The sequence below is a fragment of the Kickxella alabastrina genome (assembly GCF_025024165.1).
Source record: "Kickxella alabastrina strain RSA 675 chromosome Unknown BX661scaffold_1, whole genome shotgun sequence".
Taxonomy (NCBI): Eukaryota; Fungi; Kickxellomycota; class Kickxellomycetes; order Kickxellales; family Kickxellaceae; genus Kickxella; species Kickxella alabastrina.
In genome coordinates this window covers 160829-188218 of record NW_026251472.1, presented here as the reverse complement: position 1 = coordinate 188218, position 27390 = coordinate 160829, and the positions used below count along the sequence as shown (strand labels likewise).

General features: G+C 50.5%; 13 protein-coding genes across 13 annotated transcripts; 7 read left to right on the top strand and 6 right to left on the bottom strand.

Annotated features, from left to right (window-relative positions):
- The first annotated feature begins 803 nt into the window (after window positions 1-803).
- On the top strand, window positions 804-2159 carry BX661DRAFT_651 (ATP synthase subunit 4). Its single transcript, XM_051539370.1, has 3 exons — window positions 804-985; window positions 1132-1189; window positions 1413-2159. Exons 1-3 carry the CDS (start codon window positions 952-954, stop codon window positions 2038-2040), a joined length of 720 nt encoding a protein of 239 aa, XP_051394858.1. The 5' UTR covers window positions 804-951; the 3' UTR covers window positions 2041-2159.
- A 5-nt stretch (window positions 2160-2164) lies between these two features.
- On the bottom strand, window positions 2165-3617 carry BX661DRAFT_174891 (uncharacterized protein). The gene has a single exon (XM_051533938.1). It carries the CDS (start codon window positions 3522-3524, stop codon window positions 2226-2228), a length of 1299 nt encoding a protein of 432 aa, XP_051394857.1. The 5' UTR covers window positions 3525-3617; the 3' UTR covers window positions 2165-2225.
- A 381-nt stretch (window positions 3618-3998) lies between these two features.
- Window positions 3999-4602, top strand: BX661DRAFT_174889 (At2g23090 like protein; the record flags this gene model as incomplete). The annotated part of the gene is made up of 2 exons (XM_051533937.1): window positions 3999-4168; window positions 4295-4602. Coding segments are annotated over exons 1-2 (218 nt in total), but the record flags the coding sequence as incomplete, so codon positions are not given.
- A 2-nt stretch (window positions 4603-4604) lies between these two features.
- On the bottom strand, window positions 4605-6757 carry BX661DRAFT_202281 (uncharacterized protein). Its single transcript, XM_051538499.1, has 2 exons — window positions 6487-6757; window positions 4605-6356 (listed from the first exon to the last, which is right to left on the bottom strand). The coding sequence occupies exons 1-2, from the start codon at window positions 6668-6670 to the stop codon at window positions 4615-4617; spliced, it is 1926 nt and encodes a 641-aa protein (XP_051394855.1). The 5' UTR covers window positions 6671-6757; the 3' UTR covers window positions 4605-4614.
- Window positions 6758-6774: 17 nt separating this feature from the next.
- On the bottom strand, window positions 6775-7664 carry BX661DRAFT_174887 (mitotic spindle assembly checkpoint protein). Its single transcript, XM_051533936.1, has one exon. The coding sequence runs from the start codon at window positions 7544-7546 to the stop codon at window positions 6917-6919; it is 630 nt and encodes a 209-aa protein (XP_051394854.1). The 5' UTR covers window positions 7547-7664; the 3' UTR covers window positions 6775-6916.
- A 214-nt stretch (window positions 7665-7878) lies between these two features.
- BX661DRAFT_174886 (uncharacterized protein) lies at window positions 7879-10311 on the top strand. The gene is given in 3 exon segments (XM_051533935.1): window positions 7879-8253; window positions 8266-9577; window positions 9598-10311. The coding sequence occupies 3 exon segments, from the start codon at window positions 8175-8177 to the stop codon at window positions 9938-9940; spliced, it is 1734 nt and encodes a 577-aa protein (XP_051394853.1). The 5' UTR covers window positions 7879-8174; the 3' UTR covers window positions 9941-10311.
- A 34-nt stretch (window positions 10312-10345) lies between these two features.
- Window positions 10346-12659, top strand: BX661DRAFT_628 (uncharacterized protein). The gene has a single exon (XM_051539330.1). The coding sequence runs from the start codon at window positions 10407-10409 to the stop codon at window positions 12549-12551; it is 2145 nt and encodes a 714-aa protein (XP_051394852.1). The 5' UTR covers window positions 10346-10406; the 3' UTR covers window positions 12552-12659.
- Window positions 12660-12701: 42 nt separating this feature from the next.
- BX661DRAFT_195104 (alpha-2-glucosyltransferase Alg10) lies at window positions 12702-13300 on the bottom strand (the record flags this gene model as incomplete). Its single annotated transcript, XM_051537914.1, has 3 exons — window positions 12702-12735; window positions 12815-13024; window positions 13134-13300. The coding sequence occupies 3 exons, from the start codon at window positions 13298-13300 to the stop codon at window positions 12702-12704; spliced, it is 411 nt and encodes a 136-aa protein (XP_051394851.1).
- Window positions 13301-13332: 32 nt separating this feature from the next.
- Window positions 13333-13947, bottom strand: BX661DRAFT_167709 (DIE2/ALG10 family-domain-containing protein; the record flags this gene model as incomplete). The annotated part of the gene is made up of 1 exon (XM_051533360.1): window positions 13333-13947. The coding sequence occupies one exon, from the start codon at window positions 13945-13947 to the stop codon at window positions 13333-13335; it is 615 nt and encodes a 204-aa protein (XP_051394850.1).
- Window positions 13948-14216: 269 nt separating this feature from the next.
- BX661DRAFT_202276 (uncharacterized protein) lies at window positions 14217-18259 on the top strand. Its single transcript, XM_051538498.1, has 3 exons — window positions 14217-14751; window positions 14949-15630; window positions 15793-18259. Exons 1-3 carry the CDS (start codon window positions 14518-14520, stop codon window positions 18117-18119), a joined length of 3243 nt encoding a protein of 1080 aa, XP_051394849.1. The 5' UTR covers window positions 14217-14517; the 3' UTR covers window positions 18120-18259.
- A 24-nt stretch (window positions 18260-18283) lies between these two features.
- On the top strand, window positions 18284-19334 carry BX661DRAFT_174882 (alpha/beta fold family hydrolase). The gene has a single exon (XM_051533934.1). The coding sequence runs from the start codon at window positions 18378-18380 to the stop codon at window positions 19242-19244; it is 867 nt and encodes a 288-aa protein (XP_051394848.1). The 5' UTR covers window positions 18284-18377; the 3' UTR covers window positions 19245-19334.
- Window positions 19335-19628: 294 nt separating this feature from the next.
- Window positions 19629-20574, bottom strand: BX661DRAFT_616 (uncharacterized protein). The gene has a single exon (XM_051539321.1). It carries the CDS (start codon window positions 20479-20481, stop codon window positions 19723-19725), a length of 759 nt encoding a protein of 252 aa, XP_051394847.1. The 5' UTR covers window positions 20482-20574; the 3' UTR covers window positions 19629-19722.
- Window positions 20575-22243: 1669 nt separating this feature from the next.
- Window positions 22244-25449, top strand: BX661DRAFT_158640 (peptidase M16C associated-domain-containing protein; the record flags this gene model as incomplete). Its single annotated transcript, XM_051533284.1, has 2 exons — window positions 22244-23263; window positions 23363-25449. The coding sequence occupies 2 exons, from the start codon at window positions 22244-22246 to the stop codon at window positions 25394-25396; spliced, it is 3054 nt and encodes a 1017-aa protein (XP_051394846.1). The 3' UTR covers window positions 25397-25449.
- Window positions 25450-27390: the final 1941 nt, after the last annotated feature.

Below are 27390 nucleotides of genomic sequence, written 5' to 3'. Positions count from 1 at the left end.
GTCACTAGGTTCATTTCTTATTTTTTTACTGTTTTCTCGTGTCTGTGGATTCCCGGTTCATTGAGCGTTGTTTAAATAATAAGAAATGTTAATATGCGCAAAATCATTGTTCCCAGAATACAGAGACAATCAACCATTTTTTCTATACAATCGTCTCAAGTCCCTTGCTTCTTGGGCTTGAAAATATGCATTGAGTTGACTATTTCTCAAAACAAAATGCAAGTTCACACACGTACACACACACACGCACATACCTCTCCCTCGTGCGTCTCTCGGTCCGTATCCGCATCCACTTATTTTCCTTCCATGTATACTGCTAATGTTTCTCTTCTTTTGACGTTAATATTCACATCATGTTCTGGTTTTCATTGCTGTTGCATCATGCACTTTTGAATTCCCAATTTAAAGATATTATTTTCCTTTCTGGCTCAATAGTGTGAAGAGACAAAATAGGGATGCAAATCTCTTTAACGATCCGATATTATATATTTTTATACACCTCCAAAAAGTAACAGAATATTCGCTGTTCACTAGAGGCAACAATTGTGCATGGGATTGCTGTTGGTTCTGCTTTGGTGTAAATAAGCGTGGGCCCCGAGACACACGTCTGCAAAAAAGAAACAAGTTTACATTTTTAAAATCCCAAATCACGTGAAATTGATCGATCAAGAACAAATATAATCTAATCTTCACTTTTGCATTTTTACTCCTGTGCGCGATAAGCCTATGTGTTCGAGAGCATGCATGTGTTTAAGCGTGCGCTTATTTTCATTTTCATTTACACACCACACACACTAACAACGCAGATAGCGAATTGGCTTTCCAGGTTTTGCACCAATTTGGCATTGGTTCAATTTTCCCTTCTTTTTTCCCTTTTTTCAATTCGAGTTTTATTTTATATTCTTATCGATTGATATAGACAAATTTGAAATTTACCTTTTATATTTGAAAATGGCTCTTCGTTTTGCGTCCAAGAACATTCCTGGTAAGATAAGCGGTCCGGAATCGAGGTTAAATTTGAGCAAAGTGGACAGTTGAGAAAGTACCTTATTCTTTTTTTCTCACACGGGACAACACTAAATCCAACTTTCTCATCGACTTGTTTGAAATTACGTTTTTTTATAAGTGTAGCTATCGCCCAGCGCGGTCTTGCCATGCGTCTGACCCCCGCCGGTGTCTCCGCCGTCAGGTAACGTATTTGGAAACATACTTTGCGTGTAATAATACAAGTTGGGAATAGCTACGGACGAGTTACAAATGACATGCAACTAATCACCAAACCTACAACTACAACTTTTACCATTTTCTGCATATACTTATGTTTGCACACGCGCGCACGCATATACACACACAAACACACGGACGAACCTTGGATAAGCGCTGCACCCATTTTTATTCGCACACAAATATAGAGCGTACTCGACCCAGAACGAGCGCATTCCTGCCGAGCAGAAGGCCAACAGCATTATTGATGCATTCCCTGGAAACTCGCTGGTCGCCAAGACCGGCTACTTTGCCAGCGCCACCGGTCTGACCGCCCTGCTGATCTCCAAGGAGATCTACGTCGTCAACGAGGAGACCATCCTCCTCGTGGCCTTTGGCTCCATCCTCGCAGTCCTTTACAAGGCCATCAAGGAGCCCTACACCAGCTGGGCAGACTCCAGCCTGAAGGCCATCGAGAACCTCCTCACGACAGCTCGTGGTGAGCACAAGTCGGCGGTCCTCAGCCAGATCGAGGCCAAGTCGCAGCTGAAGGACATTGTTACCTACACTAAGAACATGTTTGGCATGTCCAAGGAGATCGCCACCATGAATGCCGAGGCATTCGAGCTGCAGCAGAAGGCTGCGCTGAATGCTGAGATCAAGTCTGTGCTGGACTCGTGGGTGCGTTATGAGAGCTCCGTGCGCGAGAGCGAGCAGAAGGCTCTGGCCGATAAGGTTATTGGTAGCGTGCGCAGCCAGCTCACGAATGCGAAGACCCAAGATGATATCATTGCTCAGTGCCTCCGTGACATCCAGGCTATTGCCAAGACTGCCTAAGAAAAAATTAAGTTTAGCCTTTTCTCCTCTTCTTATTTTTTTGTGTGTGTGCCTTGTAAAGGATAACCCTGAATACCATTTGTTTTCTTTCTATGATTCGTAACTCTGAAGAATAATAAGCAAAAAAACGCAAGTTTATATTATTATTGAGCATCTTTAATAAAAGAAAAATTACAAATGGTTTGTTAGTAGTCGAGCTCGGTCAGCGCTTGGCGGTACTCCTCAGCGCTCTCGTCGTCAGATTTCGGCACACGAGCGATCTCATCCTGCAGCCAGTGCTTGAGCTCTGCCGACGTCACACAGGTCGCTGGGTACCCCGCCCTCAGTGACTGCAGTGCGCGCGCATACGCCGAGCGGCGTACATACTTTGACGCAGCCGCTCCCGCGCCCCTCTCAACCTCAACATCCTCCAGACTGTCAATCAACCGCACAGCCAGGGTATTGCACCAAGTGGCAGCGTTCTGGGCAACCAAGCTGGCAGCATCGCGGGGCACCTCGGGGTTGAACTCGGGGTTGAACAGGTCCTCGATAAAGCGCACAATGCGCAGATCCAGTCTGCGCGCCTCATACTCGTTGTCGTCGTTGACAGCGGCAGCCATAGGGTTGAGGTCGCGCAGGAGGCGCAGACCGCCACGATCCGCAAACTGCACCAGGGCGCCGGCGTGACCGCGCACCAACGCAGAGAGAGCAAATATATGCTTACCGGCAGTGCGCAGGTCAGAATCCACGGACATGGCGCGCAGAAGCGAGGGAATAGCGTTAGCGCGGAAGGCAATATCCTGCAGCTTGTAGTTGTTCTGCACGGAGGCGCCGAGAACCATGGAGGAGAGACGGCGCACGGTGGAGGGCCAGGGCATTGATGATGCGCTGGGGTCGCTGAGCCGCAGGAATGCACTCACTGCACCGGGGTCGCGCAGAAGCTGCTCGGCATGCCGTGTCTCATGCACCAAGTCCTCGAGCTCCCCAAGGACTTGCATCAGAGAGTCTGTCTGTGTGCGGTCCGGTGGTGCATTTGCGGTGGAAACCAGCCGGTCGATGTACTCCTGCATCTTGGTGTTATATGCCAGGCTCATGCTGGGATGCGATGGCGGCGGCAGCGGCAATTGCGATTTGTCTTCGTCTTCTTTGTCTGGCACTATTGCCAGCGCTTTTGCGTCGGTGTCGGCTTCGTCCATGAGGCGTGCTCGCCGTTCGCCCGTAGTCATGTCTATTTGCACGTGCAGGCCTGGGGGGATGTCTTGGCCCAGCTGGATTATTTGAAACTCCTTGGTTGCCACAAATATGCGCGGGTAGCAGGTTTGGTCTCCGGATGTGTTCATTGAGCAGATGGTTTCATTGTCGATGCTTTGGATGCCATTTGTGCTGCTGTTATGTTGGTGCTGCTGCAGGACGTGTTGTCTCTCGGCGCGCGCCATTGTCGTGGAGTATGAGGATGCCAGAAAGCTGAGTGCGGCCAGGAGTGAAAGGGTGCAAACACGAACCATGATGGAAAAAGTTATAGTGTGGAAGGTGTAAAAAATATATATTTAGGTGTACAAATATAAAAAAAAGCTTGCTTTAATTAAAGAAAGAGAGGTGTGAAAGTGAAAATAACCTATTGCCTTTTCGTAGAATTTAATTATGGAAACGTGGCACTTTGTTAAGCGTTTATTTTATGCGCAGAATTCTGCAGGGAATGTAGCTTGCTTCCCCCCTTTGTAGCCGTTAGATATATTTATTTTTGCTGAAAAAAGAACGTAAGCAAAAAAAAGGTCCAGCTCAGGCTTGAAGACAGAGCCTGCTGATGTCACTTTAATTGCAGCTGCAAGATCTTTAGCCAATTTTTTTCTCAAGATTTTGTATTCTCGCGATTTGAAAGACTGTGCATATCCAAACTGGTTTGTGTGGCTGATTTTTATTGGGGAGCGTTTCAATGCATTGTTCAGGTGTTGTCAGAATCAGTGTGGGCTTGGTTCATTCTCTTTTCTGTTTCTATCTTTTTTACACTTTTTCTATCTCCTATTGCATCCATACTTTTCTACCATTCATTTTTACTTGGACGTTTGCAATCCTGCGCCTACTTTATAAGAACTAAAAGCGCCAAACAGCAACTTTACACACTTTCTTCTAACCAACGACAATGGGAAACGTAAGTGACAAACATACGATCCTTTCAACACACATTCTTATTTCACATAAACAAACCAAAAGTACAGAAACTAAACCCCCCCCACCAATCTATATCTTTTGTGATAAGCAAATACAAAAATTTTAGGGTGCCAAGGCTCAGCAAAAGCGTGAACGTTCCGCAAAAAACGCGCCAAAGGATGCCAACAGCCAGCTTAAAGTCAATGCTCAGGCGCAGTCGATCAAATGCAACGTTTGCTTCAGCACTTTCTTGTGCACTACTCGTGCCAAACAGTTGGAAGAACACTCAATGGAGAAGCACAGCAAGAAACTCGGCGATTGTTTTACAAACTATAAGGAATAGTCAAAGAAAAAGTAAACTAAAAAAACCTCATAATTTTTTCTTTAAAGTTAAAAAATCAACCAGATAAAAAATCAAATTATTTATTATTATTGTTGGCAAAGTGTTTAGAAATTACCTGCACTAAAGTCTTCTTCGGACATGTATGATGCGATGACCGTGCGGCCCATGAATTGTCGTCCAGCCAATGCGTTGATCGCCGCAGTGGCCTCGGAGGAACTCTGATATTTGATGAATATCTTGCCGACGCCTGCCGCTGGTGCGTCGGGCTGATCGGGGTTGTTGCGCGGGATGACGAGATCCAGGATGCTACCAAAGTTGCGGCATTCGTCGCGTACATCCTCAAGAATGTCCTCGTACTCCTCGTCGTTGTCCAGCTCGTTGACCGTCACCATGTTCAACAGCTGCACGATGGATGTCGCCTGCACGCTGGGCATCACCTGCTGCTGCTGCTGCTGCTGAGAAGTGAACGCAACCGAGGCATTTGGTGGCTGGTGGTATTGCTGTTGGTTCTGCTGCTGCTGATGATGATATTGGGACTGGTCCTGCGGATATCCGCCATTCTGCTGAATATGCGGAGGGAATGCACCGTCACTGGCAGTATTTGGCTGCGGGTAGTAGTCCTGCTGCTGCTGGCCCATGGCTGGTGGGTTCGCCCCGCCGCGGGCACCAACGCTGGCGCGCTGGACAACCAGGCGGCGGTCGCCCAGCTCCATGCCATTGAGCCCCTGGCATGCAATGTCAGTCATATTCGGATCAACGTACTCGCAAAAGGCAAAGCCACGCGACAGGCGCGACACGTTGTCCTTGACCAGATTAAACGACTTCAGCTCGCCAAAAGCACGCAGCAGCTCAGTGACCTGCTCCTCATTCAAATAAGCGGGTAAGCCGCCGACATACACCTTGTTGGGCGAGTCCGGCACGGTGTTGGACACGACTCCCGGAAGGCTAAGCACAGGTGGCTGCGGCTCAGGCTGGCCGGCAGGCGGAATGTAGTCCTTGGGCCGGCGGATCTTGAGCTTCTGGTTCTGGAACATCACGCCGTCCAGCCCCATTCCCATCGTCGCCTGCTCGGCGTCGCGGAACTCGACGAACGCATAGTTCTTGTCAAAGTTAATCTGGATGTTCTGCACCGGCATTTCGTCGGCTGGTGCAATATTCATGCGCACCATAAGGTCGTTGAAGAACGAGGCGATGCCGTCCTCGTCGATGCCATAGGGCATGTTGCCGACGTACAGTCGCCGCGCCTGCCGCGATGCCGTGCTGGGGAACTCGCGCTCGCAGCGGCTGCTAGGCCGGAATCGGTCGTTCTCCTCGCGATGCGTGTGCTCGAACAGCACGCTGGGGTTGAACGACGCCACGTTGCGCGATCCGGCCGCCTGCCCAGGCGGCGGGAACAGCCCCGATGCCTTGGCATCCAAGCAGCTGACGCTCTCGAACCCGGGCGGCGGCAGATCCCACATGCTCAGCTTCTTGGGCCGCAGGTGCAGCGCCACAACAGGCTGCTCCTCACGCCGCCCTCCCGAGGAATGCTGCAACCGCCGGGTGCTTTCGCGTGACCGGTGCCTGTGCCGGCTGCGGCTGCGGCTGCGCGACCGCCGCCGGTACGTCCGTGGCCGGTACTCGTAGTCGCGCTGATTGTCGTCGTACTCGGCTCTCCGCCGGCTGCTCCGGCTGCGGTGCCGCGAAGTGCTCGAGCGCTTGGGCGACCTGCTTGAGCGCCCACGCCGCTGCTGCTGATCGCGCTCCAACTGGTATTTGCTGCTGCTATCGCGTCCACTCCGGCTTCTGCTTGCTGACCGCTGCAGCGTCTGCTCCATGCTTTTCAAGAATGAGCTCGCCATTGCGCCTAAATTTTTTATAGTGTTTTGCCTGGGTTAGTACAGCGTTTTTTTTGCTAAAAGCATAAAAATGGGCGAGTCAAAGTTGTCAAAATTGCTTTGCATCCTTGCTGCTATTTTTTATTATTTGAAATTTACCTGCATCGGGAGACTTTTCTCTGTTTCTCTCGCTGCTGTCAACGCCCTCTTCAGCGCGCGGCGACAGTTGTACTCTAGTGGAGTCCTTGGAGCTTCTACTGGCAAATTCGCCGCTGCTCTTGTCGTGTGCAGTCGTGTCAGCAACACTGCTAGTAATATCGCGATTGTAAGCGTCGGCTGACATTTGCGCGAATATTATATGAGATAAATAAATACGAAAGGAATACGAGGCAAAAAAATAATAAAAGCCAAAAAATTAAAATAATAAAAAAACGCAACTGCAGCTTTGCTCATTGATGTCTCGCATGTCGGTTTTTTTACACCTGAATTTTCTTGTGCTTTGCAGCACAGTCCAAGATGGGGGCAAAAGGCTTTTGATCTGCATTGTTATTAATTTATTGATCACTAATTTCGCGTCCTACACTCTCTTTCAGCACAAATCAGGATCGCGGCGGTACGCAACCATGGCCTCGACGCGGTGCGCGTCAGTCGAGAACGAGCGCAACCGCACCTGCTCGGCATTCTTAATATGTAGCGGGTCCGAGTCCGTCCATGTGGTCGGCACCTCAGCGTCCGAATCAGCGTACACCAGAATGTTGAACGTACATTTTTCATCAATGATGGGCAAAAACGATACGCTCGCGGCAATCTGGCGGAAAATAGCCTGTATCTCCAGCTGCAACGCCCTCTCGCTCTTTGGCGCCCTCGGCTTCTCTTTCTCCTCATCTGCCTCCTGAACAAGCTGAATGTCAAACTGCCAGCGCTCGATGGTCTCTCGGGATTCGCGCGAGTTCACGGCGAGCACGAGCTTGTTGATTTTGCCTGCTGCTAGCCATTCCTCCACGGACTTCATGATTGTATTGAGGTATTTTGTCACCTGAAGATCGTTGGACACCCAGATGTCGAGCCCGTACTTTTTCTGAACTTCAAACTCTTCTACTGGGTATATCCCGCGCTGGAAGAGGATGCTGTTGATGCCGTAGATGAAAAACTCCGTGACTATGCGTGCTGAGCCCTTGAGTGTGATTTTGCCCTTTGTGAGTTGCGTTTGGACCGACATTGTAAAGTTTGAAAAGTGAAAACAAGGTGAGGCTAATTGAATTGAATTGAATTGAATTGTATAGACAAAATAAGTAGTAGAATAAAAAACGCGACGTTTTTAAACGTTTGAAAGAGCGAAAATTAAAATGAGAAAATAAAGCTTAGAGGTGAGCGCTTCCACGACAACTAACTCTGTTTACCTTATGCAAAGAAAGGTGGAACAATGAGCTTGATCAACGCACACAATTAAAAATCAAGCGAGCGAATATTATTATCCCTTGCCCTTGTTCAGCAGCAAGCTAAAAGTAAACAACGTGCAGCCAATACAAAAAAATCACTTCTGCCCACATAAATACTGTTTATTTAATTTCCTTTATTTCTACCACATACAAAAAAATATGAGCCAGCGAAGCGTCTCGCACTTGGACTCGGACTCGGACTCGGAATCCGCATGCGCCAACCCGCTTTTTTTTAAATGGGTTAATGAATGGTACAATAAAGCCTGCAAAAGCAATGCAAAAACTCAGTACACACTCAAAAAGGCACTTAACTCACTACGGCTGTACCCGCTGCGTATCGAAAACCCACAAGAAACCGTACAGCTTCAGGGAATCGGCCAGGGCATTGCCAATCGACTGACACAGAGGATGATCGCCTGGCGCAAGGAAAATGGCATCCCGGACCCAGCCGTGAACAGCATCAGCGAGCAAGCATCGGTAGCTGATGGTAGGCCGGCAGCTGGCTTGGAAAACGGTCCGAAGCAGAGTGCGCCTCGTCTGTACGTTCCTCGGTATCGCTCGGGGACGTTTGCTTTGCTCATAGGACTATTTAAGACGTATTGTTTGTACGGACCCGACTATTTTGTTCCAAAGAACCAGCTGATCCCCATGTGCGAGCAGTATACGGACACGCCGTTCCATGTGGCCGGAGGCAGTGGCGGAGGAAGCAGGGGCGGCGGCAGCAGCCATTATTCCGGCGGCCGTGGAGGCAGCGCGCAGGGAGGAAACTTTGTGCATACAGCGTGGTCAGGGATGAAAACATTGGAGACCAAGTCGTTGGTTGAGCGCCAGGGAGGAGTAAAGTTCTGTCTGACCGAAGAAGGGCTTGATATTGCAATCAAAGTTGTTGATGTTTTGCGCGTGCGCAATGAGCTGCCAGCCGACGACGAGCGTATTTTTGCATCATTTGTCAGACCTGAAGTCGAGTTGGACGCTCCCACCAATCATGACAATGTTGAGTTCGAGGACGAGATCGAGGGTGAGGACGATTGGGCTGTTGGTTTGGCGCCGCAGCCATATCTTCGAGGTGCGGGGCGGGATATGGGATTGCCACCGCCTATGCCTAGATCCACAACTGGGAGGGGCGCTTACTTGACGTCTGGCGGCAACGGTGGCCCGGCGAGACACCTGCTGCGTAACCAGTCTGCTGCATTCGGCCAATCATCCTCTCCCTCACGCTCATTCAGTCGTAACTCGTCACCCTCGATTCTGGCCGAAATTGAATTAGCGGATTTGATCCACTACCCTGTCGGCGAGTACGAAATTATTCTGATAGTTGACAACCGCGAAGTGCACTCTGTGTCCGACCGAAATCTTATTACCAAGGAGCTCGAGGAGCACCATATTAATATTGAGATTCGGCCACTGACCGTTGGCGATTACCTGTGGATTGCGCGCGCCAAGCAGTCTGGAACCTGCAAACATCTGCCAGACATTGTGTTGGACTATGTGGTCGAGCGCAAGAGGATGGATGATTTGTGCGCGAGTATACGAGATGGTCGATACAAAGAGCAGCATTCACGGATACACGGGACTGGATTCAACAACGTGCTATATATAGTCGAGGGCAATGACCCTGATGCCGTCAGCAGGCTGGGAGAGAGTGCTGTTAACTCTGCACTCAGCCAAATTCAAATCCACCACGGTTTCCATTTGAAGAGACCCAGGACCTTTGAGGCTACACTGCGGTTACTGAGGCAAACCACTTGTGTGCTGCAGGACTCATTAAAGGATGTGTATGCTGTTCCAGACCATATGATAGGGCAGAAGGGGTTTTCAAGCCTGAAAAGAGCATCCAAGCGAGGTTTCCGCATGTCCACCTGGCCATGACATTTGATGCGTATGATGTGGTGAGCAACAAAAGTGGCACGCTGACTGTTGGTGAAATATACCTGCGGATGCTCTTGACATTGCGCGGAATCAGCGCTGACAAGGCATTAGCTATTGGTTGGCAGTACCAGACACCCACCCAGTTATTTAAGGCGCTGCTTGGCGACCCTAATGATACCAATGGATCGGAAAAGCTGTTGGAGGACTTGACCATGTACGGATCCCGCCGCAAGCTGGGCCCTGCACTGGGAAAACGCATAGCGCAGTTTTGGACTGCGGAATCATTTGTCACAGACGCAAACTAATGCAGACAAATATATTTGAGTACTTGCAATATTGGCCTTATTTATTTCCGAATCGCTGGTGAGTTTTTGCAAATCCACCTTCAATATTATTCTTCTGTGGGTAAATCATAATCAATATTGGTGATTATATATAAAGCAATTCACAGTTTTACTATTATTTAATTATTATATCGTAAACAAAGGGTTTCCATTTTTTGCATATGCAAAACAAGCTGTTGCAACACACTGGACGATATGTATGTATGTATTTATTTATGTGTGTATTTATATTTACTAGTGATACATATGTGCGCGTGTACTTGTCTATCACGTGTAGCTGCCCACAGCTATAGAAAACGCTTTTGAGCAAGTACATGCATGCACAGAGCAGCCGGCCACTTAGTCTGGACTGGTGCCTTGAATCAACAACATTGTACTATCTTTCTTTCCATATAAATTGATAAAATCATTGATAGTTTTTAATTAAATGAACACGTACAATCTCTGCGGCGCACTGTCGCCACAAGCGCTGCACACACTTGCGCACAAGATCACCAGTGCGCGCAAATGCTGCTCGCAAGGCATTGCCGCCCTGGCCTCGCAGTACTGCCAGCGACTGGAGCGTGATGTCACCGATATGCCTGGAAATCCTGAGATCTCAGACTTGGTGGGATTCAGGCGGTTTGTGGACTTTTTGCAAGGCATCCACGTTCTTCATGAAGAGTTCAAGCATAAAGCTGATGGAAAAAAATCAGACTTGGCAGACTCGGCGTGGCGGGCACTAATGTTCGGCGTGTTCAATGACAGAGTGCATGCGTGGCTCGAGGAGTGGATATATGCAGCCACGTCGTGCTTACTGACGACAGCAGAGGACAGTAGTAACAATCAGCAGCAGAAGCAAACAGACGGGCTGGACATCAGTAGACCAATCTCAGGCTTGTCCAGCAGTCCGGACGACACTCGACTGTTCAATGAGGTACTGAAACAAGGGTGTCAACTGCTCACTACAATCCACGCGTTAGAGTATGTCAAATGTGCGATCAACAGCGGCGTGGGCAGGGCCATCCGAGTGCTGGTGCAAAGACAAGCAGGCCAGTGGACCACGCCCGCGCTGGACCGCCTCACATCCATTGTCAGCCAATCAGCCGGCGTCCTCTGCGCCCACCTGCCAAACGATGCATTGCGAGCAACGCACACAGCCACGCTGCGCGCGCATTTTTCGCAGCTGCGCGTGTCCGAGCTCTTCTCTATCATCACAGATTACCCAGCGTCGCTGCCAGCCATCATCGACCTGCGCGCCAGCCAGCCGCCGCTTGGCGAGATGGCCCGCTCGCTGCGTGCCTCAATGCAAAGGCGGCTGCTGCACCAGGCAGCCACCACGGCGGATATCCTGACGCAGTACATATCCACGATCCGCGTGCTGCGGCTGCTTGACCCGACCAGCACGGCGCTCGAGATCGTCGCGCGGCCATTGCGCTCCTATCTGCGCAGCCGGCCGGACACCGTGGCGTGCGTGGTCCAGGACATGGTAGCCGAGCACAGCGAGCTCTTCGAGGACCTGGCTTCTGCTGACACTGCTGCTGGTGCAAATGCAGAGCCCATGCATGGATTCAACGAGGACGGACTGTCATACGATCAGGACTACGCACTTCCGTGGGCGCCGCTGCCCAGGGAAGCGCAGGCGACGTACCGCACGGCGCAGAGGCGCGATGCAGATGTGCTCGGCCTGCTCGTCAGCATCTACGACTCGCCATCACTGTTCGTCAAGGAGTTCGAAGCGCACCTGCAGCGACGCCTGTTGGACGCTGCCGACTACGAGACGTCGAGAGAGGTGCGGCAAGTCGAGATGATGAAAATGCGCTTTGGCCCATTGGACTGCTGCGAGGTCATGCTGAAGGACGTGGCAGACTCCAAGCGCCTGAACGCGCACTGTGCGCAGGCGCTGCAGCGGTGGACAGCGGCGCCCATGCACGCGCTAGTTGTCTCCAGACAGTTCTGGCCCTCGGCAGCCGCTCCGGCGCCCTTATTCAGCTTGCCGGGCGAAATGGCCGAGATATGTGACAAGTATGCCGGTATGTACGAGTCGCTCAGACCGGCGCGCAAGCTCGAGTGGGTGATCTCGCAGGGACATGTCACTCTAGATGTTGAGCTTGGAGATAGGGCGCTCAAGATAACTGTCGGGCCGGACAAGGCTGCCCTGCTGATGGCGTTCCAGGCCACGCCGCGCATGACCGCGGCCGAGGCGGCAACGGCAATCGAATGCACGGAGGAGTTTGTCTTGCCGTTAGTGCGGTTCTGGCAGGCGCAGGGCGTGCTGCGCGAGTCTGCCGGCGCGTTCGAAGTGGCCGAGACTATCCAGGAGGAGGCCTGGGACGCAGGGTCTGAGTCGGACTCTGAACACGTCGATCTAGCTGGCGACAAGCACAAGGCGGAGGCAATGCAGATGCATGCCAACTACATAACCGGCATGCTCACCAGCATTGGTCCCTTGCCGCTGGACCGCATCCAGGGGATGCTGGCAATGTTCCTGCCCGGCGACACAACCACGCTCGACGAGTTGCGTGATCTGCTCGCGCTGATGGTCCGTAACGACCGCTTGGAGCTGGTTGGCGGCACTTACAAGCTCAAATAAATACAATTTTTTACCACATGAACCTCTGCAGCACGCCCGGCTCCGAGTCCCAGGCGAAAGGCCGGTACAGAAACACCCACAGAGTGGCGAAATTGATGCAGCCAAACCACATGATTTCCCAGAGGGCGTGTGAGGATCTCGAATGCATTCTCACAATGTAGTAAGGGATGGTAAAGTACCGGAACTCCAGCAGCGGCGACGGCACAATGACCAAACATGTACAGAGAAGCAATGAGAGCTGCCAAAGAGTGGATTCGCGAGACAGTAGTGTGTGCAGCGCCGAGCCGGCATATATGTAGAATGGTATGGCCAAATATTTGGCCGCTGGATGACGACGGAAGAAGTTTTTCCACAAGTAGAACGGATAATGCCGGTTATCGCTCAGAAGGAACGGGTGCTCGACGGTGTAATATCTGATACTGTATGTCATGGCCACGCCCAGAACCAGTCCCAGGGTAAGACTGCGCATAGGCCTACAAAACAAGATATAGCATAAACAGTCAGCCAGTGCATAAATGACAATGGTAAACTTTTTGATTAAATTATTACTTGATTTACCTTTTTGATATGCTTCGGACGAACCACAGCGGACTGACAATTGGGACCAAGGCCGGTGCCGATACTCCCACAATGTAGGCAAAGAAATATAGAATCTGCGGCAAGTGCATGCCCGCCCGGTGGTTCTCCTTGTCACCCAGCACAATGCCGCCGTTTGCCATAACAAAGCCGGCAAACAAAGCGACAACCATCGCATACGGCACCAAAACAACGGCTCGTTTGCTCAGGCACCAGAGGGCCAGTGATTTATCTGCTCGCCCACAGATCCGTGCACTTGGCGCAGCGCCACGGTGGAGGCGACAAAGACGACCCAAATGACATTTGTCTGCCGCACCCAAAGAGACAAAAATCCCAGCCCGCCCGCAGCCCAATGTCTGTCCCTCAGACTCACAGCGTACATGCCCAAAACTAGCGCCACGGACAATGTGTCCGTATAGTAGAGGTGGTTGAGGAAGAACGTCACGGGAAACAACGCCAGCGACAGACTTTTCAGCGCCAGTTGGATCCCCGGGCGCAGTTGGCCTTGCAGATCACGAATAATCCAGAATAACACTAGACTCGTTATCCAGTTTGTGTGACGCAAAAAGCTGACCGAGCACAGGTGTCCCAATATGCGGTTGAGCAGCGTCGAGAAGAGGTAGAGTCCTGGCGGCGTAGTCAGCTTGGGGTCCCAGACATGGAAGTTGCCCTGGCAGTAGTGCTGCGCCTGTGGAATGTGGAATATCTCATCCATGTAGGCGTTCGGCACGTTCATGTTGACTTGCTGTAGCACGGCGTAGCTGACCGCCGCATACGCTGCAAATATACCGCTGGTAGCCAGTATCGACAGCTGCGTCATGTGTAAGCAATAAAACGAAGAAGAGGTTTGGCAGCAGATAGTGCAAGTAAATAAATAAAGTTTTTAAATTGGAAATAGAGAGAGCAAAAAAAATTGAGTATTTTTAGATGTATTAGTTGCAGCGCGCATCGTGAAGTTGAGCGCGTGGATGGTAAATCCCAATTGGCCAGCTGCTTTTCACGAAAATAAAAACAAGCAAAAAAAAGGAGCCGAACCTTTTGAAATATGATTTGTCTTTGTTTTTTGAAGCAAGATCTTTTCCCCTTTCTTTTTTATTCTAATTGGCCCTTGCTTATATCTTTTTTATATTCTTCTATTTTACAGATTTATCGCCAGTAATTCGGTTGTCGTCGCCAATTTTTAATTCTTTTTTATTCTTTTTTCTATCGTTTATATATATATATTTTTGCTCGAATTCGCAAACAAATTGGACTAATTTCGACATCTTTATTTCTTCATTTATAATTCCATCTCTCTCTCCCTCTTTCCATTTTTGTTGCATTTCTCTTCTGTACTTGATATTATTTTCTCTAATTCTATTTATCCAGCTGTTTATCACTCGTCTCGATAATGGCCGACACAATCAAAGCGCCGGGAAACGCGGAGACTTCTTCGGCTCAGCCCTTACAGCTTACAGATGGAACGTCCATCGAGGCACCCGTAGTGCCTGCGGCCAAGAGCTCTGTTGTCACTGTTGTCGCACCCGGCCCGTTGGCATCCTGCGTTCGGTGTTCCCAACCAATCGGCGACCAGTGGGTGCCCTTCATGGATACGGTCTGTCACCCGCAGTGCTTTTGTTGCGAAGTAAGTGCTTGTAACTGCGTCCGATGTTTGGTTTTGACTTGAATGGGCGTAGACCAACAGTAGATAATACTGCTCTTCTGGCATTGCAAGCTGCTATTGCTTGAAGAACCCAACACATATTATGCTATTATATTTTTTTCCTCTTGATTTTTATTTTTCATTTTTCGCTAATTCTTTGCTCTTTTTACAAACGCTAGACTTGTGACGACAACGTAGAGGAAAAATACTGCGTCTTGGAGGACGCTGACGGCAAGAACCACCTGCTCTGCGAAAAGCACTACTTTGAGCGCACCAACATGGTCTGTCACAAATGTAAATCGCCGCTGGATACGACGTATGTGCATGCCATGGGCCGGAAATATCACCCGGACCACTTTACGTGCACGGCCTGTCCGACGATATTTGGGCCCGAAGGCACCTACTATGAGCACGAAAACGAGGCCTACTGCCTGCACCACTACACTTACCTTGTGGCGCGAAAGTGCGCCGGCTGCCAGCAGCCCATAATGAAGCTCTTTTTGCAGATGAGCAACCGCGGGGTCGAGGAGCATTGGCATCCGGAGTGCTACATGATTTACAAGTTCTGGAACGTCCGGATATGTCCCAGCATGTATGTGGGCGCCAGGGGCCGCGTCAACAAGCAGTTGCTGAAGCCACATAATTTTGTGAGCGAGCAGCAGATTTATCAGATTTGGACAGTGCTGTCATCGTTCGAGGAGTCCACTGCCGCGTGCATCTCGGACATGCTTTTGCAGGTATCGGGGGGCCATTATTTGGAAGGCCTGAGGCAGGCCGAGAGGTTCATCATGCACGTTGACGTGCTGTTTGCATCTATCGATGATCTCGAGGACGAGCTGTCACACTTTGACGATTCAACCGGTAAGTATTTTTCGTTACAGACAGAGGAGATGAAAGAGAGAGAGAGAGGGTCTATGTTTGGAATGAAGAAAAAAACAGGTTGCTTGTATTGAACTCTCTGCTAATCATTTATTTTTTGTTTATTTTTGATTTGCTCTTGTCCCAAATTTTTGTTTTCATTAGGCCTGCAGCATACACGCGAGCCCAAGCTGCTATGCAAAAAGATTGTCAGCTTCTTCTCTGTGCTCTCGCACACGCAGAGTAACGAGTCCAACGGCCTCACGCAAGAGTTGCTCTCCCTGGTAACCAGTCTCGCGCACTATCTTAAAGTGCTCACGCGCGTGGCTCTCAAGGGCGCGCTCAAGGCCCAAACCGAGTACAAATGCCCGTCCAGCATCAAGGCGCTTCTCTCCAAACTCACCGAGACCTCTGATCGGCAGAAATGGGCGCTCTTCCGGCTGTCCTACCAGGAGACCGACATCACCAGCGACCTCTGCACATCGTGCCACAGCGCCGTCGAAACCGAGTGCATAGAGCACTCGAGACGCCGCAAGCGCTGGCACCTGTACTGCTTCACGTGTGTGGTGTGCCAGAGCGAGATGCAGCAGTTTTATCCGCAGTCGGCCTTCGATGACCGGGGAGTCTACTGCCCTGGGTGCGCGCAGAAGCATGGTGTGACCAGCGGTGGGTTCAAGTTTGTGTCGCAGCTGGAGCAGTACTCGTTCTTGATGCGCGTCGCGCTGAAGCGGCTGTATGGGCTGCTCAAGATGAAGAATGCTGTGGAGAACCCCAGCGCCATGAGGTACAGGAAGGGCGAGAGCAATGTCAAGGAGTTTGCCAGCGGTGGGATCGCCGACGGATACAGGATCATGCCGCCGCCATTGTCGGGCGCAGCAGCAGCACAGGGGGAACAGAAGGTGGCACAGGACTCAGCCAACAGGGAGTTTGACGCGGCGCTGGAAAAGCTTGACAAGTTTGAGATTCAGCCAACGAGAGCCGCGGCCCTTGGGTCTGCTGGTGATCCGCAGATTGGCGATCAGATGGCCAAGCTGGCGCTCACCGACGCGTCGCCAGCGGCGGCCAATGCGGAAATGATGTGCGCTGTCAATGCCGCGGTCAAGGAGGCCAAGAGCGACAACAACGTGCATGTGGTTGAGGCTAACTCGCCAGAGCCGCCGCAAGTTCTCGCTGACCGACGCAAGCCGCGCATGGCGCACGCTACGGTGCACACAATGAAGGCGCGCATGGAGAACCGCGGATGCGCGTCGCCGCCCTCGCCGCAGGTGCCGCAGATGCGCCGTGCCGGGCAGATTGCCAACCCACTGCTGCCTCAACAGCAACAACAAGCACTACAGCAGCAGCAGGTTAAACAGCCGCAGACCAGCAGCGACGAGCACAGGGTGGCCAACGAGGCCGAGACCGTGACCAAGGTCAAGAGCATGCTGAGCCGACCGCACACCATGCGGTTCGGGTCTGACCTCAACACAGCCGAGCTGTTCTGCGCAAAGCACGTGGCGGTGTCGCGGCTGTCGGCGCTGCTGGGCGGCGGGCAGAGCGAGTTCTCGCAGGCCGACCTCGTGGCGCTCATTGGCGCGCCCAAAAAGACGTCTGCCGTAGGCATGTGGTCGCGGCTCAAGACCAATCTGAAGAAGAAGGACGGCACTGGGGGCGGCAATGTTGGCAGCGGACAGGGAGGGCAGGGCGGAAAGGACCGCATGCGCATGGCCACATTCGGCGTGCCTCTGGAGATGCTCATGGAGCGGCAGGGCGTCGAGACCGAGCTGGGCGCGCACGGCAAGCAGAATCTGCAGGTGCCGCAGTTCTTCGAGCTCATGCTCACCACACTGTCCTCCATGGACCTGGCCGTCGAGGGCATTTTCCGCAAGAACGGCAACATCCGGCGGCTGCGCGAAGTCACTGACTCTGTAGACAAGGACTACGCGCGCGTGGACCTCACCAGGGAGACGCCTGTGCAGCTCGCCGCACTGCTCAAGAAGTTTTTGCGCGAGTTGCCCGATCCGCTGATCCCCTTCCGCATGCGGCGGCTGTTCCTGGCCATCAGCAGCATTGCGCAAGCGTCCCGTCTGGATGCCTTCCGCTACGCCATTCTCCTTATGCCACAGACCAACCGTGATATGCTCAATGTGCTAGTGACGTTCCTCAACTGGGTCGCCACCTTCTCGCACGTCGACGAGCAGACTGGGTCTAAGATGGACGTGCCCAACTTGGCTACCGTCATTGCGCCCAACATCTTGAATGCCGACGTGAAGGAACCGACTAGAGACCGCGACGACACGTTCTCGTATGAGGCCTGCGCTGTCGTGCAGCAGTTTATGGAGGCCGGCGAGCTTCTGTGGTTGCTGCCCGATGCTGTTATTGCCTTTTTGCGGGATAACTCGACTGAGTTTGCCGAGGGCACGTCGGAGCTCAATACGAAGGAGCTGCTCCGGCGCTGTGAGCGTCAGGTCCAGGGAAGCGCGCCTGCGCAGGCCTTGGCTGATGTGGAGTAGAGTAGATCGAACGGCTTTCAATTGCACTACAAAATTAAAAAAATATTTTTATCACTTTTTTTGTTGGGCCCTGCCTTTTTTCCGTTGGGATTAATGCATTGAAATAAAATCCGAATCGACGCCACAGTTTTGGCTACTGGCAAAGCTTGAATTGCAGGAACACTTTTGACTGCCATTTTTGATTTTTTGTTTTCCAGTTCTATTTTATTTACAAATCCACCAATTCATTGGATTTCAACTTCAATTCGACTTGTAGCAATGAATTTCAACCTTCTTTCGAAGAAACCCGCCGCCCTGCTTTTACTTGCACGACACTCAAGATGCCTGAGCACGGTCCCACTTTCTTATACCAAAACTACAGCAGCCCCTAGCGTCAGCGCCAACCCGCCACTGCTGATCGTGCACGGGCTTTTTGGGTCAAAGCAAAACTGGCGCGCAATTGCCAACCAACTGACCCGCACGCTAAACCGAGACACCTATAGTGTCGACCTACGCAACCACGGCGAAAGCCCACACCAATCCCCACACACATACCCGGCAATGTCGCAAGACATTCAGCAATTCATCCAGGACCACCAGCTCACAAAACCCGTTCTCTTGGGTCACTCTATGGGCGGCAAAGTGGTCATGCAAGTGGCGCTGGAGCGCCCAGATCTGGTATCGCAGCTTATTGTCGACGATATAGCGCCGGTCAAGCTCAGGCTCTCACATGACTTTGACAAGTATGTGGACAAATTGAAGGAAATTGAGGCGGCCGGGGTAAAGTCGCAGAAGGTGGCTGATGAGATGCTGTGCGAGGCGGAGGAGGATTTAGGCGTGAGGCAGTTTTTGCTGACTAACATGAAACGCATCGATGGGGTGTACCGTTCCAGGGTGCCGTTGGATTTGCTACGCGATAGCTTGAGTAATGTCATGGGTTGGGAGGCTGAGGGCGTGTACACGGGGCCGACATTGTTTATTAGCGGGAAAAAGTCGCCTCACGTCAGACCTGGGGTATATGAAGAGATTAAGAAGCTTTTTCCTAACTACGAGCTTGACGAGTTGGACACTGGTCATTGGGTACATGCTGAGAAACCGAGAGAATTTATGGCGCTTGTGGAGGAGTTTATCAGAAGAAACGAATGAGCTTTTGTATTTGTTTAGAATATTTATTTAGAAAGTTTTAGAAATGGTAGAAATAATTTTTAAGAAATTGAATTGAATAGAAACTGAGTGTCAAGTAGAGACTTTTTTTGTAGCCTGTAATAAATAAAAATTATAACCCTGGTAATTGAAGCTTGCCTTGTTGAATGTGTTGTGTCGAGAAAATAAAAAATATAAGCCTGCACACTTTTATTGATGTGGTAAATCCAAACATATGGCCAGCATATCTTTGACCATACCTGTCGTGCTATCCAATACCGCGTTGGCACCATATTTTTTGTGGTGATGGAAATCACACAAGCTTGGTCGAGTTGTTAAACATGAACAAAATGAAACCAATGCCGAGTTGGCCTTCAGTCAGTTTGGATTTCTTATAAAAAGGCACATGGGAATGCTCAATGAGCTTTCTCTAGTTTTAGCTTGAATAAAAATTTACCGGACTCGTTGGTCTGAACCATCATTACAATTTTGCTTTTATTAAATCATCCATCGGGGTTTTGTTTTTTTTACTAAATGGATTTAATTTTTTCAAATTAATAACTGGATAATGGATAACCACTTTGATGTCAGTCAAATTGTAAAGAAACGTACCAGCATCTTGAATCTCTGTAAAACCACTGAGTATTTCTATATGTGTAGATTTATCTATACTAGCAATATTCTCATGTAATTGCCCAACTGTTTTTTTATTTGAAATCCTTACCTTGGCTATAGGCTTATCACTAATAAAGTTATTCTTGAATACTTCACAATCTATTAAATCGTTTTCAAGGGTACTTGTATCTGCCCGAATATCGTCTTCCATTTTTGTACTAGCAAAAGTACTTTTTATAATTTTGGAACCGCTGTCATCGCTTTTTTTTTGTTTGGGGGTATCTATACGAGCTCTTTGCATCGAGTTGATGGTACGAGCTTGTTTTTTGTTGATTTCTGAGCCAGCAAGAGCAGTTTTTTTACCTTTTTTATTGTTGGCAGCAGATCTTTCCTCAGTGTCAAGGCTCTGTTTTCCCCTAGTTTTGGTAATCAACCTATTGCTTTTCTCGTCTTTGGGGTTGACATAGACAGTTCTATCTGTGCTGCTGCAAACAATAACAGGGATTTTCTTGTCTGTTTTTATGAATTTGCTGTTTTTAGTAGCGCCAAAAGAAGAAAGCTTATTATTGGTGTCATCACCGGTTTTACTGTTAGCAGGGGGTTTGTCCGTTTGTTTAGCCAACATGGTTATGAATAAAAGTGTTAGCTTGTTGACAAATAAATAATTATATGTATAATTATATGCAAAATATGGAGAAGAGAAAGAAAAGGGTCTGGATAAAAAATTGGTTTAATTTTAAGAGAATCTTTAAGCAAGTAGACCGTGCCTTGGGTATGGAAAATATAAAGAAAAGTGCATGTGTGCATTTTATTGATGTATATCAAAACAAATTGTAAAAAAGGATAATGAGCAAAAGGTAAATGACCTGATTTTATAAAATAAAATAAAATCCAAGTCACAAATCCTTTGTATTGGCTTTGGCCTTTATGTTTAATTGAATGTACACAACAATTTATTAAAATAAACGAGAAATTAATTCTTAGGCTTAATAGTGCAGAACTATTTTTAGTTTTATTTATTTTGCAATTATAATAATTAAAGTACACTCACGATAGTTCTGCTATTTTTTAACTATTAATAAATTGTATTCCGTAAAATTCCATGCATTTTGTATTTACTACATTGTAAACACACAACAATGCATATACATTGTCCAGGTTGAGCAATTTTTCTTTTATTATTCTTTTTCATTTTACTAAGGAATATGGAACGACAAATTAAATGAAAGAAAAAATGCTAGAAAGAAACTATGGATACTGTATTGTTGTGAACAGCTTCCGCAGCAATGCCGGAATAATTCCTAAAAAATTTAGCAGGGAGGAGATTCTGAGGTTTTAGGATAACGTACATATAGACGAGACTGTCTACCACCTGTGAAAAGCTCGGTCCGGACCGAGGTCTGACTTTAACCACATGCAGGAAATACAAAAAAAATAGCTAACATAACCACCCCCTAGAACCAATGTAACTTTATTGTGTTGGGTTCGACTCTCTATCCTCGCTGAGCTCTACCCTCTTCATCTTGCCACAGCCCCAGTCTCTGTTCTGTTATGATTTGGGGGAGCACTAGTCTTCTAGTGTTGAGGTTATGTCTGGGGTTTGTTATCGTTTTTATTACCAATGGAATCAAAAGTAGAACTAGGGCCAGCCTCATCTTATATATATACCTCGTTGCCTTTATTGTGCACTTCACAAATTGTGCACCCCATTGGTGAGAGCTAGTGCCTCTGCAGACAGCCTGGTGTCTTGGCGTGTCAAGGCTATACTCTTCGTATGTGCGCGTTCAAGCATATGCATTATGGAATGGAGGGGTATATCAGAGTGCCATTATTGTATCCCCTGATTTGATCTTGTATGGTACCATCAATGCCCTGTTAATTGGCATGTTGAGGTTAAAGATCGTGGAGCGGGTCTTCATCAACATCCACTTCCATATCATCAGGCTGGTCACCAGTTCAACCTGTGACTTGAATTTATAAACTCCACAGTCTATCCTGGTCGACTGTGAAAATAAAAAATAAATGGCAGAGTGAAATAAAATTTGAGTCCACATACTTGCCAGAGAAGTAGGGGGAGGATGATCACATCACATGTGGGAGTCGAAGGGCAAAATTAAAGCGTTGATTGAATGAGAATAAATTTACTCTTGATTGATCACAGACCAAGGTTATTATCAGCGTAAGCAAATTCCCAAAAAAAAAATAACGATCGAGTTTGTCGGTGATACGAGGAAATGAAATAGGCATGATTGCTGATTGTTATTTTTTTATCTTCTCTTCTTTTTTTCTATGTTGAATTAAATAGAATTGTATTTTAAATTCAGTTATTTTATTATTATTTTTTTATCAAGCTCATTATGTCTGCATCAAAGATAAAGGGCGCGCGTATGCTATCTGCCGCAAATGCAACAGCAACCAAAACCAGCCGACTGGTGTTTGGCGCTCGCAGTCTCAGTCTCAGCTGTCGCCCACTTACTGCTACCACCGTAGTTTCCAATGCTCTGTCCCGTACACAGCAGCACACTTTACTCTCACCACGCTCATTCTCAACCAGCAGCACTCGCAAGTCTCAGTCAGCCGGCATTGCCGCCGAAGGACCGCTTACCAGCGGGCTGGAAAAGGGCCAAGAGCTGCATGGATTTAAAGTGGAGGACATACAGACGATCTCCGAGCTCAAGCTGCGTGCGATTCAGCTGCGGCACCAGCAGACCGGCGCCGAATGGCTGCATATTGAGCGCGACGACAAGAACAACGTATTCAGCATTGGATTCAACACGTCAGTGAGCGACAGCACCGGAGTCCCACATATTCTCGAACATACGACATTGTGCGGATCCGAGAAGTATCCCGTGCGCGATCCGTTTTTCAAGATGCTTAATCGGTCAATGTCAACCTTCATGAATGCTTGGACGGCGCATGATTACACGCAGTATCCATTTGCAACGCAGAATGCCAGGGATTATGAGAACTTGCAGGGTGTTTATTTGGACGCGGTGTTTAAGCCAACACTGCGGGAGGTGGATTTCAGACAAGAAGGGTGGAGGTTGGAGCGGAATCCGGATGGCGCTCTCGGGTGGCAGTTCAAGGGCGTTGTTTATAATGAGATGAAGGGTGCATTTTCGGACGCCGGCAGTCTGTATGCGACCAGGGCAGAACAGCAGCTGTTCCCGGGCACGACATACCAATATGTCAGCGGCGGTGACCCGGAGTTTATCCCGGATCTGACGCACGAGCAGCTGGTCGAGTTCCACCGGACCAGGTACCACCCGAGCAACGCGCGTATCTACTCATACGGAAACCTGCCGCTGGCGCCGCAGCTGCAGCGGGTCGCCCAGGTCATCGGGTCGTACACGCGGATTACGCCAGCCACGGTGGGGATGGACGTGGAGGAGTTTGGCGAGAAAATGGTCAGCGAGCTCGGCCCCGTGGAGAACGTCGGGACGGCAGACAAGCAGACGCGATTCTCGCTTGGATTCCTAGCCAATGACCTGCGCAACGTCTATGAGACGTTCTCCATGAGCATGTTTTCCAGCTTGCTTTTGAACGGCACATCGGCGCCAATGCACAAGGCGCTGATTGACTCGCATATTGGGCTGGACTACAGCGCTAACACCGGGTATAGCCCGTATACTAGGCGCACGTCGCTGGCGGTGGGGCTGCAGGGGATTTCAGACAGTGATATTCCGCTGGTGGAGCGCCGGATCAGGGAAACATTCGCCTTGGTGCATGAGCAAGGCTTTGAGCGGCGCCGCGTGGACGCTGCATTGGCAGGTGTGGAGCTGGCGTATAAGCACCGGACTGCGGATTTCGGGCTCAGCCTGATGAAGTCCATCAGCACCGGGTGGTTCCATGGGGTTAACCCGGTGGAGTACCTTAAGGTTAGCGAGAACGTAGCGCGCTTGCGCGCAGACATTGAGCGCGGTGGGTTCTTCGAGTCCCTCGCCGACCGCTACTTCCTCAACAGCCAGCATACGCTTAAGTACGCGATGCTGCCGGACACCAAATATAATGAGCGGCTGGATCGCAGGGAGCACGAGCTGATCCAGGGCAAGCTGGCGTCTTTGAGCAGTGCGGATCTGGCTCTGGTTGACCGCAAGAACGAGGCATTGGCGCAGGAGCAGATGCGCCAGGAGGACCTGAGCTCGCTGCCGACGCTGACGCTAGCAGATGTGCCTGCGGATGCCGGGCGCTATGCTTTGTCGATGGGCGTGGCGGGCGACGGCACGCCGGTTCCGGTGCAGTGGCGTACGACTTCGACTAATGGGATCAGCTACCTGCGCGTCATCAATGATGTGCGGGACAAGTATCCGGAGCTCCGCGCATACCTGCCCTTGTTCTGCGAGTGCCTGACGTATCTCGGCACGACATCGCGCGACATGGCGGAGATCGAGACCGATATCCGTCTGCATACCGGCGGCATTTCATTCTCACCCTTTGTGACGACGGATCTTGCGAACCTGGGTCATATTGAGGCTGGAATTTCATTCGGGTCGCATTGCTTAGACCAGCATATTGAACCCATGTACGGGTTGGTATTGGAACTCGTGCGGGAGACTAATTTTGGCAACAAGGACCGACTGAAGGCATTGCTGAATGCGCTGGCGAGCAATATGTTTAACGACGTGGCTAGCTCCGGACACGCATATGCGAGGAGACTGGCGGCATCGACGCTTGTGCCGGAGGCGGGGGCGCTGGAAACGATGAATGGGATTTCTCAGGTCAAGTTTATCAGTGACTTGGCGAGGCTCAAGGACCTGGACCCCGTGGTGGAGAAGCTTAAGCGCGTGCAGGAAGTTGTGTTCAACAAGCTGACTATGCGCACGGCAGTGACGACCAATAAGGGAAGCTCTGACGATAACCAGCGCGCGCTGGATCATTTGCTCCAGTCCTACCCCCAGCAAGGCCACCAGCAGCAGTCGAAGCAAGGGGGCTGGAAGGAGGTGGAGAAATTCACTGCAACCAGCGGTCGGTTCTTCTGCCCATTGCCTTTTGCAACTAACTACGCCGGTATGGCGACCCGCTGTGTTCCTTATAACCACGCAGACAGCGTCAAACTCCAGCTGCTGGCCAAATTCCTCACTCCCAATTACCTGCACCGGGAGATCCGCGAACGCAACGGAGCCTATGGCGGTGGCGCCGGGTATTCTGCACTCCAGGGTGTTTTCAGCTTCTTCTCGTACCGTGACCCAAGTCCCCTGACGTCCATCGAGACTTTTGCAAAGTCTATCGAGTGGATTACCGCAGAGAAACATGAGATCTCAGAGAGGGAGATGATGGAGGCCAAGCTGTCTGTGTTTGGAGATTTGGATACGCCGTTGTCTGTGGCTGAGGAGGGTATGGGGTATTTTACCACTGGGGTTACGGATGACATGAGGCAGGAACGCAGGGAGCAGTTCTTTGCTGTTACGCCGGCTGATCTGAAGGACGTTGCCTGTAGGTATTTGGCCTCGGAGAATGCCGCCAAGGTCACCTCTGTTGCGGTTATTGGAGAAGAGACCCTGGCCATTTCCGGTGACTGGGCCCAGGTACATCTGAAGTAACATAAATTATATGGCATGAAATATGTTTTTTTTATTATAGTTTATATGCGATTAGAGAATATCAAATTATCATTCTTTTTCTTTTTTCTTTTCTTCTTTTGTCCTTTGTCTTTACGTAAACACTTCGACCGGAACCAGGATCTCCTTGTCACCAAGTTTGGCGCCCAAATTCTCGTTTCTCAAGAAATTGAGCGGAATGGGCACCAAATGTCCCCTGACATTCTTCAGCATCTCCAATGTCTCAACCGTACTCTTCCCGGGCAGCGCGTGTCCATAGGGCACCTCATGTCCCGGAATAAACCTCCTATACTGCTCGAAATTTTCAATAGTGTCATCAGGCACGCACTTGAAAACATCCCTAAAAACCTCAGCATTCGTCGTCGCAGTGTTCCACCAAAGCTCCATGAAATCGTCTGATAGGGGGTCCTCAAGCACGCGGCGAGCACGCTTGCTCTCCGCAATATCCGCCTCGGACCTCTTTGTATCGATAGGCGGATTGCCCGCAAATGCCTCAAAGACATACCGCATCTGGTCGACGCTCTCCAGCAACCCCGAGTGCTCCTGGCATAGTTGCATGCGCAAGGAGTGCGCAAACTTGGCGGCCTGATATGGTCTGCCGTCCATGGTTGTGCGGATGGGCTCGGTGTCTTCAACTATCATGGCAATCTCGGAATCGCGGTTACCGACCATTGATCGGTCATTGATGTTGGCTGATCCCATGATGACGTACCGGTCGTCGACGATCATCAGCTTGCAGTGGATGTAGACGAGCTCGGACACGATTTGGTTGATTACTTCGGGCTCGACGTGGACAATTTCAGACTGGTCCGTGGTGGTGTGCGCTGTGTGCGGCGATGGCAGCGGAGGCTCGACGGTCACGGTGGGCAGCGATGCCGGTGCCGTAGATAGTGTGCTGAGAGGCGGCGGGCGCGGCAGAACGTTCAGGCGCCGCGTGCTCACCTGCTGCTGCTGCTGCTGGGATGGAATAGCAGCCTTTTTGGCGCCGCCAAATACCTCATGCTCCATAATCTGTGGACCCATGCGTGGCGGCGGTGGAAACGCTGAGGGCTTCGGCGCTAGTGTCAAAGATGACAGCACGGCAGCAGGCCTCTGCTTGCCCTCGCTAATGCGCGAACCTGTCGACATATTGCGGCCATGCGACGTCCCAGCACCGCCACCACCGGACTCGCCAGGGGTAGCGGCTATCTCTGCGTCGATCCGACGGCGCTCACGCATATACTCAGCGCCGGCAAACTCCGGCAGCACAGTATGCTGCTCGCGATCAATACCCTTGCCTCCAGCCTGCTTGGGGTGCTGGTTCGGGCCACCAAGGAAGGCTGCCTCCTCGGAAATGCGCTTGTTCTTTGGGTGCACGTAGTTGTCGACGTCATCCATGTCCACCTGCATGTGCGGCCCGCCGTACTCCGAGTCCGAGTCCCGCCGGTCCTCGGAAGTGAGCCCGTACTTGTGCATCTTCTTGTGCAGCCTGCTGCTACTCCCTTCTTTTTTGATTTTGCGGCCGGCCTTGGGCTTCTTTTGTCTGCCATACTGCTTGATGTGCTCGGTGCCGCGGACCAGGTAGCGCAACGCTGTTTTGCGCCGCCCGTCGTTGTCCAGCCGGCGCATGCCGTACCTGCTGCGGCCATCGGCCATCACGTGGTCATATTCCATATCCGAGGACGAAAGGTCAGACTCGGACGACGATGAGGAAGACGATGACGACGAAGATAACGACGACGACGACTCCGACTTGGCCGAGAACGTGCTGGTACGGTCTCCCCCTCCACCAGTCAAAAAGTTGCGAATTCCACCAGAGAACGACGATCTGCGGCGGGACAGCGGGTTGCGCGACAGGTTGAACGAGTGGCGACCAATCATGCTTGGGCGGGTCTGCGACTTTGACCGGGCCACAAGGCTGCCCTGGTCCTGCGACCGACGCCTGATCTCCTGCGACTTGCGCGCTGGATTGTTCTGCATCGGATAATTGTCCTCGG

What these genes read in the sequence shown, in the direction of transcription:
- BX661DRAFT_651 (XM_051539370.1), top strand. Translation starts at nt 952, where the DNA reads ATGGCTCTTCGTTTTGCGTCCAAGAACATTCCTG. An exon ending in TGCGTCCAAGAACATTCCTG is followed by an intron (nt 986 to 1,131) that starts GTAAGATAAGCG and finishes TTATAAGTGTAG; the next exon opens with CTATCGCCCAGCGCGGTCTT. An exon ending in GCCGGTGTCTCCGCCGTCAG is followed by an intron (nt 1,190 to 1,412) that starts GTAACGTATTTG and finishes ACACAAATATAG; the next exon opens with AGCGTACTCGACCCAGAACG.
- BX661DRAFT_174891 (XM_051533938.1), bottom strand. Translation starts at nt 3,524, where the DNA reads ATGGTTCGTGTTTGCACCCTTTCACTCCTGGCCGCACTCAGCTTTCTG.
- BX661DRAFT_202281 (XM_051538499.1), bottom strand. Translation starts at nt 6,670, where the DNA reads ATGTCAGCCGACGCTTACAATCGCGATATTACTAGCAGTGTTGCTGAC. An exon ending in AGAAAAGTCTCCCGATGCAG is followed by an intron (nt 6,357 to 6,486) that starts GTAAATTTCAAA and finishes TAAAAAATTTAG; the next exon opens with GCGCAATGGCGAGCTCATTC.
- BX661DRAFT_174887 (XM_051533936.1), bottom strand. Translation starts at nt 7,546, where the DNA reads ATGTCGGTCCAAACGCAACTCACAAAGGGCAAAATCACACTCAAGGGC.
- BX661DRAFT_174886 (XM_051533935.1), top strand. Translation starts at nt 8,175, where the DNA reads ATGATCGCCTGGCGCAAGGAAAATGGCATCCCGGACCCAGCCGTGAAC.
- BX661DRAFT_628 (XM_051539330.1), top strand. Translation starts at nt 10,407, where the DNA reads ATGAACACGTACAATCTCTGCGGCGCACTGTCGCCACAAGCGCTGCAC.
- BX661DRAFT_202276 (XM_051538498.1), top strand. Translation starts at nt 14,518, where the DNA reads ATGGCCGACACAATCAAAGCGCCGGGAAACGCGGAGACTTCTTCGGCT. An exon ending in CGCAGTGCTTTTGTTGCGAA is followed by an intron (nt 14,752 to 14,948) that starts GTAAGTGCTTGT and finishes TACAAACGCTAG; the next exon opens with ACTTGTGACGACAACGTAGA. An exon ending in ACACTTTGACGATTCAACCG is followed by an intron (nt 15,631 to 15,792) that starts GTAAGTATTTTT and finishes TGTTTTCATTAG; the next exon opens with GCCTGCAGCATACACGCGAG.
- BX661DRAFT_174882 (XM_051533934.1), top strand. Translation starts at nt 18,378, where the DNA reads ATGAATTTCAACCTTCTTTCGAAGAAACCCGCCGCCCTGCTTTTACTT.
- BX661DRAFT_616 (XM_051539321.1), bottom strand. Translation starts at nt 20,481, where the DNA reads ATGTTGGCTAAACAAACGGACAAACCCCCTGCTAACAGTAAAACCGGT.